The sequence below is a fragment of the Carcharodon carcharias genome, chromosome 2 (genome assembly GCF_017639515.1).
Source record: "Carcharodon carcharias isolate sCarCar2 chromosome 2, sCarCar2.pri, whole genome shotgun sequence".
NCBI classification, from domain to species: Eukaryota; Metazoa; Chordata; class Chondrichthyes; order Lamniformes; family Lamnidae; genus Carcharodon; species Carcharodon carcharias.
The window spans coordinates 111,792,721-111,805,683 of NC_054468.1; the positions used below are offsets into that span (position 1 = coordinate 111,792,721).

The following is a 12,963-nucleotide window of genomic DNA, read 5'->3' on the forward strand; positions in this document are numbered from 1 at the left end:
ACTCCATCATGTTCACTCAATCACCCTCTCACTCCATCATGTTCACTCAATCACCCTCTCACTCCATCATGTTCACTCAATCACCCTCTCACTCCATCATGTTCACTCAATCACCCTCTCACTCCATCATGTTCACTCAATCACCCTCTCACTCCATCATGTTCACTCAATCACCTCCTCACCCCATCCTGTTCACTCAATCACCCTCTCACTCCATCATGTTCACTCAAACACCCTCTCACTGCATCATGTTCACTCATTCACCCTTTCGTTTAATCACCCTCACTCCATCATGTTCACTCAATCACACTCTCACCGCACTCCGTCCTGTTCACTCAGTCACATTCTCTCTCCATCATGTTCGCTCAATCACCCCCTCACTCCATCCTGTTCAATCAATCACCCTCTCGCTCCATCATGTTCACTCAATCACCCTCTCACTCCATCATGTTCTCTAAATCACCCTCTCACTCAATCACCCTCCATCATGTTCACTCCTTCTCCCTATCATGTTCACTCAATCACCCTCTCACTCCATCATGTTCACTCCATCATGTTCACTCAATCATCCTCTCCATCATGTTCACTCAATCACCCTTTCACTCCATCATGTTCTCTCAATCACCCTCTCACTCCATCATGTTCACTCAATCACCCTCTCACTCCGTCATGTTCACTCAATCACCATCTCAATCAATCACCCTCACTCCATCACGTCCTCTCAATTGCCCTCTCACTCAATCACCCTCTCACTCAATCACCCTGCATCATGTTCACTCCATCATCCTCTCACTCCATCATGTTCACTCATCACCCTCTCACTCCATCATGTTCACTCAATAACCCTCTCACTCAATCACCCTCCATCATGTTCACTCATCACCCTCTCACTCCATCATGTTTACTCAATCACCTCTCACTCCATCATGTTTACTTAATCACCCTCTCACTCCATCATGTTCACTCCATCATGTTCACTCAATCATCCTCTCACTCCATCATGTTCACTCAATCACCCTCTCATTCCATCATGTTCACTCAATCACCCTCTCACTCCATCATGTTCACTCAATCACCCTCTCACTCTAGCATGTTCACGCAATCACCCTCTCATTCCATCATGTTCACTCAATCACCCTCTCAATCAATCAGCCTCACTCCATCATGTTCACTCAATCACCCTCTCACTCAAACACCCTCCATTATGTTCACTCCATCACCCTCTCACTCCATCATGTTTACTCAATCACCCTCTCACTCCATCATGTTTACTCAATCACCCTCTCACTCCATCATGTTCACTCAATCACCCCCTCACCTCACTCCATCCTGTTCAATCAATCACCCTCTCGCTCCATCCTGTTCACTCCATCACCCTCACTCCATCATACACTCTATCACCCTCTCACTCAATCACCCTCACTCCATGTTCACACAGTCGCCTTCTCATTGAATCAACCTTTCACTGCGTCATATTCACTCAATCATCCTCACTCCATCATATTCACTCAATCACCCTCATCCCATCATATTCACTCAATCACCCTCATTCCATCATATTCACTCAAACACCATCACTCCAAATTCACTCAATCACCCTCTCACTCCATCATATTCACTCAATCAACCTCTTACTCAATCACCCTCACTCCATGTTCACCCAATCATCTTACTCAATCACCCTCTCACTCCATGTATTCACTCAATCACCCTTTCACTCCATCATTTTCACTCAATCACCCTCTCACTCAATCACCCTCACTCCATGTTCACTCAGTCACCTTCTCACTCAATCATCCTCTCTCTCCATCATGTTCACTCAATCACCCTTTCACTCCATCATGTTCACTCAATGATCCTCTCACTGCATCATGTTCACTCAGTCACCCTCTCAATCCATCACGTTCACTCAGTCACCCTCTCACTCCATCATGATCACGCAATCACCCTCTCACTCCATCATGTTCACTCAATCACCCTCTCACTCCATCATGTTCACTCAATCACCCTCTCACTCCATCATGTTCACTCAATCACCCTCTCACTCCATCATGTTCACTCAATCACCCTCTCACTCCATCATGTTCACTCAATCACCTCCTCACCCCATCCTGTTCACTCAATCACCCTCTCACTCCATCATGTTCACTCAATCACCCTCTCACTCCATCATGTTCACGCAATCACCATTTCACTCCATCATGTTCACTCAATCACCCTCTCACTCCATCACGTTCACTCATTCACCCTCTCACTCCATCATGTTCACTCAATCACCCTCTCACTCCATCATGTTCACTCAATCACCCTCTCACTCCATCATGTTCACTCAATCTCCCTCTCACTCCATCATGTTCACTCAATCACCCTCTCACTCCATCATGTTCACTCAATCACCCTCTCAATCAATCAGCCTCACTCCATCATGTTCACTCAATCACCCTCTCACTCAAACACCCTCCATTATGTTCACTCCATCACCCTCTCACTCCATCATGTTTACTCAATCACCCTCTCACTCCATCATGTTCACTCAGTCACCCTCTCACTCAGTCACCCTCCATCATGTTCACTCCATCACCCTCTCACTCCATCATGTTCACTCCATCACCCTCACTCCATCATACACTCTATCACCCTCTCACTCAATCACCCTCACTCCATGTTCACACAGTCACCTTCTCACTGAATCAACCTTTCACTCCATCATATTCACTCAATCATCCTCCCTCCATCATATTCACTCAATCACCCTCATCACATCATATTCACTCAATCACCCTCATTCCATCATATTCACTCAAACACCATCACTCCAAATTCACTCAATCACCCTCTCACTCCATCATATTCACTCAATCACCCTCTTACTCAATCACCCTCACTCCATGTTCACCCAATCATCTTACTCAATCACCCTCTCACTCCATGTATTCACTCAATCACCCTTTCACTCCATCATTTTCACTCAAGCACCCTCTCACTCAATCACCCTCACTCCATGTTCACTCAGTCACCTTCTCACTCAATCATCCTCTCTCTCCATCATGTTCACTCAATCACCCTCTCACTCCATCATGTTCACTCAATGATCCTCTCACTGCATCATGTTCACTCAGTCACCCTCTCAATCCATCACGTTCACTCAGTCACCCTCTCACTCCATCATGTTCACTCAATCACCCTCTCACTCCATCATGTTCACGCAATCACCCTTTCACTCCATCATGTTCACGCAATCACCATTTCACTATATCATGTTCACTCAATCACCCTCTCACTCCATCATGTTCACTCAATCACCCTCTCACTCCATCATGTTCACTCAATCACCCTCTCATTCCATCATGTTCATTCAATCATCCTCACTCCATCATTCACTCTATCACCCTCTCTCTCAATCACCCTCTCTCCATGTTCACACAGTGACCTTCTCACTCAATCACCCTCCATCATGTTCACTCCATCAACCTCTCACTCCATCATGTTCATTCAATCATCCACACTCCATCATTCACTCTATCACCCTCTCTCTCAATCACCCTCTCTCCATGTTCACACAGTCACCTTCTCACTCAATCATCCTCTCACAACAGCACGTTCACTCAATCACCCTCTCATTCCATCATGTTCACTCAATCATCCTCACTCCATTTTCTTCACTCAATCACTCTCTCACTCAATCACCCTCACTCCATGTTCACTCAGTTGCCTTCTCAATCATCTTCTCACTCCATCATGTTCACTCAATCACCCTCTCACTCCATCATGTTCACTCAATCACCCTCTCACTCCATCATGTTCACTCAATCACCCTCTCACTCCATCCTGTTCACTCAATCACCTTCTCACCCCATCATGTTCACTCAATCAACATCTCACTCTATGATGTTCACTCAATCACCCTCTCACTCCTTCATGTTCACTCAATCACCCCCTCACCTCACTCCATCTTGTTCACTCAAATACCCTCTCACTCCATCATGTTCACTCAATCACCCTCTCACTGCATCATGTTCACTCAATCACCCTCTCAATTAGACACCCTCACTTCATCATGTTCACTCAGTCACCCTCTCACTCAATCACCCTCCGTCATGTTCACTCCATCATCCTATCATGTTCACTCAATCACCCTCCATCATGTTCACTTCATCACCCTGTCATGTTCACTCAATCACCCTCTCACTCCATCATGTTCTCTCAATCACCCTCTCACTCCATCATGTTCACTCAGTCACCCTGTCACCGCACTCCATCTTGTTCACTCAATCACCTTCTTGCTCCATCATGTTCACTCAATCACCCTCACTCCATCATGTTCACTCAATCACCCTCCTTCATGTTCACTCCATCAACCTATCATGTTCACTCAATCACCCTCTCACTCCATCATGTTCACTCAATCACCCTCTCACTCCATCGTGTTCACTCAATCACCCTCTCACTTCATCGTGTTCACTCAATCACCCTCTCACTTCATCGTGTTCACTCAATCACCCTCTCACTCCATCGTGTTCACTCAATCACCCTCTCACTCCATCGTGTTCACTCAATCACCCTCTCACTCCATCGTGTTCTCTCAATCACCCTCTCACTCCATCGTGTTCACTCAATCACCGTCTCACTCCATCGTGTTCACTCAATCACCGTCTCACTCCATCGTGTTCACTCAATCACCGTCTCACTCCATCGTGTTCACTCAATCACCCTCTCACGCCATCATCTTCACTCAATCACCCTCTCACTCCATCATGTTCACTCAATCACCCTCTCACCGCACTCCATTCTGTTCACTCAATCACCTTCTCGCTCTATCATGTTCACTCAATCACCCTCTCACTCAATCACCCTCACTCCATGTTCACTCAGTCACCTTCTCACTCAATCATCCTCTCTCTCCATCATGTTCACTCAATCACCCTTTCACTCCATCATGTTCACTCAATGATCCTCTCACTGCATCATGTTCACTCAGTCACCCTCTCAATCCATCACGTTCACTCAGTCACCCTCTCACTCCATCATGATCACGCAATCACCATTTCACTCCATCATGTTCACTCAATCACCCTCTCACTGCATCATGTTCACTCAGTCACCCTCTCAATCCATCACGTTCACTCAGTCACCCTCTCACTCCATCATGATCACGCAATCACCCTCTCAATCCATCACGTTCACTCAGTCACCCTCTCACTCCATCATGATCACGCAATCACCATTTCACTCCATCATGTTCACTCAATCACCCTCTCACTCCATCATGTTCACGCAATCACCATTTCACTCCATCATGTTTACTCAATCACCCTCTCACTCCATCACGTTCACTCATTCACCCTCTCACTCCATCATGTTCACTCAATCACCCTCTCACTCCATCATGTTCACTCAATCTCCCTCTCACTCCATCATGTTCACTCAATCACCCTCTCACTCCATCATGTTCACTCAATCACCCTCTCAATCAATCAGCCTCACTCCATCATGTTCACTCAATCACCCTCTCACTCAAACACCCTCCATTATGTTCACTCCATCACCCTCTCACTCCATCATGTTTACTCAATCACCCTCTCACTCCATCATGTTCACTCAGTCACCCTCTCACTCAGTCACCCTCCATCATGTTCACTCCATCACCCTCTCACTCCATCATGTTCACTCCATCACCCTCACTCCATCATACACTCTATCACCCTCTCACTCAATCACCCTCACTCCATGTTCACACAGTCACCTTCTCACTGAATCAACCTTTCACTCCATCATATTCACTCAATCATCCTCACTCCATCATATTCACTCAATCACCCTCATCACATCATATTCACTCAATCACCCTCATTCCATCATATTCACTCAAACACCATCACTCCAAATTCACTCAATCACCCTCTCACTCCATCATATTCACTCAATCACCCTCTTACTCAATCACCCTCACTCCATGTTCACCCAATCATCTTACTCAATCACCCTCTCACTCCATGTATTCACTCAATCACCCTTTCACTCCATCATTTTCACTCAAGCACCCTCTCACTCAATCACCCTCACTCCATGTTCACTCAGTCACCTTCTCACTCAATCATCCTCTCTCTCCATCATGTTCACTCAATCACCCTCTCACTCCATCATGTTCACTCAATGATCCTCTCACTGCATCATGTTCACTCAGTCACCCTCTCAATCCATCACGTTCACTCAGTCACCCTCTCACTCCATCATGTTCACTCAATCACCCTCTCACTCCATCATGTTCACGCAATCACCCTTTCACTCCATCATGTTCACGCAATCACCATTTCACTATATCATGTTCACTCAAACACCCTCTCACTCCATCATGTTCACTCAATCACCCTCTCACTCCATCATGTTCACTCAATCACCCTCTCATTCCATCATGTTCATTCAATCATCCTCACTCCATCATTCACTCTATCACCCTCTCTCTCAATCACCCTCTCTCCATGTTCACACAGTGACCTTCTCACTCAATCACCCTCCATCATGTTCACTCCATCAACCTCTCACTCCATCATGTTCATTCAATCATCCACACTCCATCATTCACTCTATCACCCTCTCCCTCAATCACCCTCTCTCCATGTTCACACAGTCACCTTCTCACTCAATCATCCTCTCACAACAGCACGTTCACTCATTCACCCTCTCACTCCATCATGTTCACTCAATCATCCTCACTCCATTTTCTTCACTCAATCACTCTCTCACTCAATCACCCTCACTCCATGTTCACTCAGTTGCCTTCTCAATCATCTTCTCACTCCATCATGTTCACTCAATCACCCTCTCACTCCATCATGTTCACTCAATCACCCTCTCACTCCATCATGTTCACTCAATCACCCTCTCACTCCATCCTGTTCACTCAATCACCTTCTCACCCCATCATGTTCACTGAATCAACATCTCACTCTATGATGTTCACTCAATCACCCTCTCACTCCTTCATGTTCACTCAATCACCCCCTCACCTCACTCCATCTTGTTCACTCAAATACCCTCTCACTCCATCATGTTCACTCAATCACCCTCTCACTGCATCATGTTCACTCAATCACCCTCTCAATTAGACACCCTCACTTCATCATGTTCACTCAGTCACCCTCTCACTCAATCACCCTCCGTCATGTTCACTCCATCATCCTATCATGTTCACTCAATCACCCTCCATCATGTTCACTTCATCACCCTGTCATGTTCACTCAATCACCCTCTCACTCCATCATGTTCTCTCAATCACCCTCTCACTCCATCATGTTCACTCGGTCACCCTCTCACTGCACTCCATCTTGTTCACTCAATCACCTTCTTGCTCCATCATGTTCACTCAATCACCCTCACTCCATCATGTTCACTCAATCACCCTCCTTCATGGTCACTCCATCAACCTATCATGTTCACTCAATCACCCTCTCACTCCATCGTGTTCACTCAATCACCCTCTCACTTCATCGTGTTCACTCAATCACCCTCTCATTCCATCGTGTTCACTCAATCACCCTCTCACTCCATCGTGTTCACTCAATCACCCTCTCACTCCATCGTGTTCTCTCAATCACCCTCTCACTCCATCGTGTTCACTCAATCACCGTCTCACTCCATCGTGTTCACTCAATCACCGTCTCACTCCATCGTGTTCACTCAATCACACTCTCACGCCATCTTGTTCACTCAATCACCCTCTCACTCCATCATCTTCACTCAATCACCCTCTCACTCCATCATGTTCACTCAATCACCCTCTCACCGCACTCCATCCTGTTCACTCAATCACCTTCTCGCTCTATCATGTTCACTCAATCACCCTCTCACTCCATCATGTTCACTCAATCACCCTTTCACTCAATCACCCTGTATCATGTTCCCTCCATCACCCTATCATGTTCACTCAATCACCCTCTCACTCCATCATGTTCACTCAATCACCCTCTTACTCCATCATGTTCACTCCATCATGTTCACTCAATCATCCTCTCACTCCATCATGTTCACTCAATCACCCTCTCACTCCATCATATTCACTCAATCACCCCCTCACTCCATCATGTTCACTCAATCAACTTCTCACTCCATCCTGTTCTCTCAATCACCCTCTCACTCCATCATTTTCACTCAGGCTCACCTACTCCCTCAATCACTCTCACTCAGGCATGCCCTTTCACTCAGTCAATCACTCTCACTCAGGCACGCCCGTTCACTCAGGCATTCACACTCTCTCAGGCACGCCCTCTCACTCAGTCAATCGCTGTCTCTCAGGCACGCCCTCTCACTCAGTCAATCACACTCTCTCAGGCACACCCTCTCTCCCTCAGTCAATCACACTCTCTCAGGCACACTCTCTCACTCAGTCAATCACACTCTCTCAGGCACACCCTCTCACTCAGTCAATCACTCTCTCACTCAGTCAATCACTCTCTCGCTCACACTCAGCCACTCACACACATATATACATAATCACTCACACAGGCACACCCTCTCATTTCACTCAATCATGTTCAATCAGGCACAGCCTCTCATTCATACACATTCAATCACTCACACTCAGTCACGCGCTCAATTATTCACACTCATTAAACACTGAGTTACTCTCACACTCATACATGGTCACTCACTCCCACACATTCTATCGTACTCTCTCACACCCTCTTGCGCTCACAAACTCCGTCACGTTTGCATATGCCCCCTCCCCTTCTCACTCTCATACACACACCCTTAACCTTGCATACTACCCGTCTTACTCAGACTCATGTACACTCACTTGCATTCACACATGGCCTCTCACTCTCACAAAGGCAATCACACACTCGCACACCCAATGATACCGCATCTCTCACATGCAGCGCGCACACACTCTTTCGCCTCATCACTCCCTCCTGTTCACTCTCTCTTGGTTGCCCTGTTACTCACTTCCCCATATTCCTTGGGATCGGATTTTTCTCCAGTGCTTTATCCTAGAGTCACTTAGAGATACACGTACTGCAGTTGTGGACTTTGCTGCTGCAACATTGTTGCCCCATTTTTGGTGTGGGCTGCACCAGAGCTGATGTTTTCAAAACATTGTTGTTTATATTATTATTGGTAAGGCTTGGGGCCAGTGGTTAGGGTTAGGAACGTCTCATAAGTTTATTATTATTGAATGTGAGCAGTCATTTTATGACGACCTTTGAAATTTATTGGTGGATTTTTAGGGTATGGCAGAATGCGCTTTGATGTTTCTGGAAGAGCTGAAGATGTGGTTAGTCAATCTTCCATAGATAATCTCAGATTTTGTATTAAATATGGCTGTGTGCTGTATGATAAATTTTCTCTAGCTGGCTCTTCGCACCTCTAGTGGAGGTTCAATTGTCAATTTACACCTGAAATTGCTGGAATGGTGTTTTGGGCTGTGCATGCAGTTTGTTGTGCTTTTCAGCTCCCTGTTCATATTGATTTCTGTTTGTACCATGGAAATCATCATTCATGAGGTCGACGACATATCAGAGACCTTGTGGGCAATGTGCCCGGTTGCATACCCTGCAACTAGCACTGTTTAATGGTGAGAACAGTGCTATAAGTCAAATTGAGGAGTTGCAGTAAATGAACTTCTTCTGAAACCAAACCAGATCAATTAAATAAACTTCATAAAAATGCTGGAAAAATTAACCTCTTGTGTCTGCTTGTCCCTGTTGTCAGTGCTTCCCCATTGCTTTGAGTTTTACATGTCATAGACAGTTCACATATTTCATGTGTGATAACCTGACTGTTGATGAAAGTGGCAGGTTCCTCACGTGGAGTCTTCAGCGGCATGTGGGTCCCACTGACGATCTGCTGCTCACTGGGGAAGCCAGCAATCCAATGGAAGTTGGTATGCCGGTTATTTAATGCAGTTGGCTGCACTTTGGAAGGTTCTAGCCTGTTGACTGCAGCTCCTCACAGCTCCTTGATAAATGTCACAGAGGCCTTCGGCCACGGTGCCTCAAGTGACACATCAATTCCAAGTTGTAATTGATAGCATAATAAGTAGTAATTGGGAACAGGGGACTTCTCAGTGGATTTCTTATTACAATTCTTTTGCCTTCTTTACATGTAAAAATAGATGGCAGGGAGGTGCCCTGAGATGCTAATAGTGCTCTGGATGACAAAAGCTGGCAAGAATAAACTTTCAAATTTGAGAAATTTAGGAAAAAGTACTTTTGGAACAATTTCCTGACTGCTGACACCAGGCTCCAAAGTTTTAAATGTTCCTTTATTGGCCTATCAGGCTGAGAGTCATGTGTTGGCCATTGGCTGCATCAATACCTAAGTGCTCCATGACTTTGTTTTTCAGTTGCACTGGCTGTGGCAGAGGTAGCAGCATAAATCCCACAAATTGGCGATTGGTACTAACTGCAATGGGAAAACCAAGTGCTGATACTAGAATTTTATCAGCTTTGGTGAGGCTGACAATGACAGATTTAGATGAGAAAAGATGGGAGGAGGCTTGAGTGAAGTATAAATGCTGGCGTAGATTGGTTGGGTCGAATGGCCTGTTTCTGTGCCCTATAACCTATCCCAGTAGTGGATGATGAAAACTGATGACATTATCTCAGTTACTCCGCTTTGTAAATGATTTAACAACAGTGCACACCACTAATGCATCATTAACTAGCAATGTCCCAGGAATTTCAAACCCACATTTATGTGTCGCTCATACCTCGAACGCAGAGTTCTTCCGCCTGACTGACTTGTTTCATATTTATGACAGAGGAGCAAAGCAGAACTCAAACTCTGAGCAGTGAGGCAAATCTACCATTAGATTGGGTTCAGAACCAATCAAACATGTGGTAGGGAACCAAAGTCACATGTAAGACTGTCTCAGAGGCAGGTTCCCTTCCCTGACTGACACTAGTGAATCAGTTGGGTTTTTAACAACATAACGTATTACATAAATATATCCATTACTTTTCATGGGGTGGATTTGAACTACCTCTGGGTTGCATGGCCAAAGTACCATAACCGCTTGGTTATTATGATCTTGGTTGACATTTAAAGCCTAGCATAATGTCTGGTGTTTGTTGCTTTTGAAGTCGAGGAAGATTGTTTGGAGAGACATAATGAAACCATTGACTGAAGCATTTCAAATTCATCTTCAGGTTAAGTTTGAATTCATTTGGAAAAACAAGCTAAAGATTTTCCATTGAGAAAATAAGTACATTTTCTACAGAAATAACAATCCTTTTGGGTTTCTGAGTTTGAACGTTAGAAGGAACAGTCTGTTTTAATCACCCATTTGTTTGTCAAGTTCTCTGGCTATCTCTGAAGTAAAATTAAATTGTTCATAAAATAATATCCTATAACAGCAACTTGCATTTATGCAGTGTCTACCTTGGGAAAAGGCTTCAAAGGAGCATAATTGGGGGAAAAAACCTGCCACCAGAGGAAGGTAGTAGGATATTAAGATAGGTGATGAGAAGCTTGGCCAAAGAAATTTTAAGGAGGGGCTTAATGGAGGAGAGAGGCAGAAGTTTAAGGAGGACATTTCAGGGCTTAAAGCCTAGACAAGCTAATGGCACAGCCACTAATGGTGGGGGTGAAAGGATTGGGACTGCACAAGAGGCCCGAGTTAGAGGAAGGCAGAATTCTTGGAGACTTGTAGGGCCGGAGGAGGTTAGATATAGGAAAGGGTGAGACTGTGGAGGGATTTGAACATATACAACTTAGTTTGGAAATCAGAAATCTTAATAAAATAAGAGGAAGCAGAAACTCATTACTTGCAGGAAATTTGTGCAGATGACACAGATTCAGGCTCGTTTTTTTCTTCATTACAGTTATATAAATGTAAGTTCATGCAGCCCCTCCCTGTAGCTGACAGTGATGCCCCTGGGGCAAATACGAACTTCAAGCCTTGTCTTTTGAGACAAGCTGAGGCCTTCAAGTGAAGCTCTTGATGAAGATGTTCAAAAGGTACAAAAGACAATTTTATAGGGAGGTTTAATTATGTTACTGCAAAATGTGAAATAGTTAAACGATTTTGTTATATCACAAACCTTTTTTGTGAGGACTTAGTGGGAAAGATATGACAGATATCTGCCCCTGCGCACTCGCTTCTCCCCCTAGAAAAAAAAATGAGGTTTTCTTACTGGTGATCAGGAATATGTTTATATGAAATAATTAATTTCCTATCTTTCTTTATAGTATGAAAATCCATGGACGATTCCAAACTTACTATGTATGGCAAGGATTGGCTTGTCACCATATTTGGGCTACCTGATTGTGGAAGAGGAATTCAATTTAGCTCTGGGTCTTTTTACTTTGGCAGGAATTACTGATCTGGTGAGTAATCACCTCTATCACAATTGAATATCTTTTGTCAAATGTACACTTTTTAAGAAGGGCATACCTTTCAAATTTGCTAATGAAGCATATAATTAGCTTTTAAATGCATGCTTCTGTATGTTGTTGTACCACATCCATTATGTACAAAATTTTGACATTTTGAGTATTATGTTGAAAGATAACTGCCTGGATTTTGCAATTTAATGATGTTGGAATTCAGTCTTTGCCATCATTACAAATGTAACACTAGCAGCCACTTCTGATGTTCATACATGCCCAGTTATAGAAATCCAGATGTTGCTGTCAAGGATTCTTTGGTTGTCCACAAAAGTTGCTTAAGAAATTACTTGAGTTGATGCGGACTTTAACTTTTAAGCTGATAGCCTTGCTGTAAAAACCCTTGAAAAAAATTGTGCCTTGTTGAATGAGGTGTAACTGGCATGTTTAATAGTGTATTAAATTAATAATTAATGCTGAACGATCCCTCTGGCCCTGAGAAACTAATTTCATATTTGTCAAATATCTCCATTATGATAAGTTCCACACTTGTATCTTTTTTAGAGTTTGTTTATGATATTTCAGCTTCTAATTTAACCCATGTGTATGTCCCAATTTTTTTTTGCTATCTGTAAA

The 12,963-nt window shown here is 44.3% G+C and overlaps 1 protein-coding gene across 1 annotated transcript in view; it reads left to right on the forward strand.

The window, feature by feature from the left end:
* The window catches only part of crls1 (cardiolipin synthase 1), a 93,581-nt gene that overhangs the window by 39,331 nt on the left and 41,287 nt on the right, over nucleotides 1-12,963 (forward strand). The window contains exon 2 of the mRNA XM_041208381.1: nucleotides 12,190-12,327. Within this exon, the coding sequence (XP_041064315.1) occupies nucleotides 12,190-12,327 (138 nt within the window). The remainder of the gene's footprint in view (nucleotides 1-12,189; nucleotides 12,328-12,963) is intronic.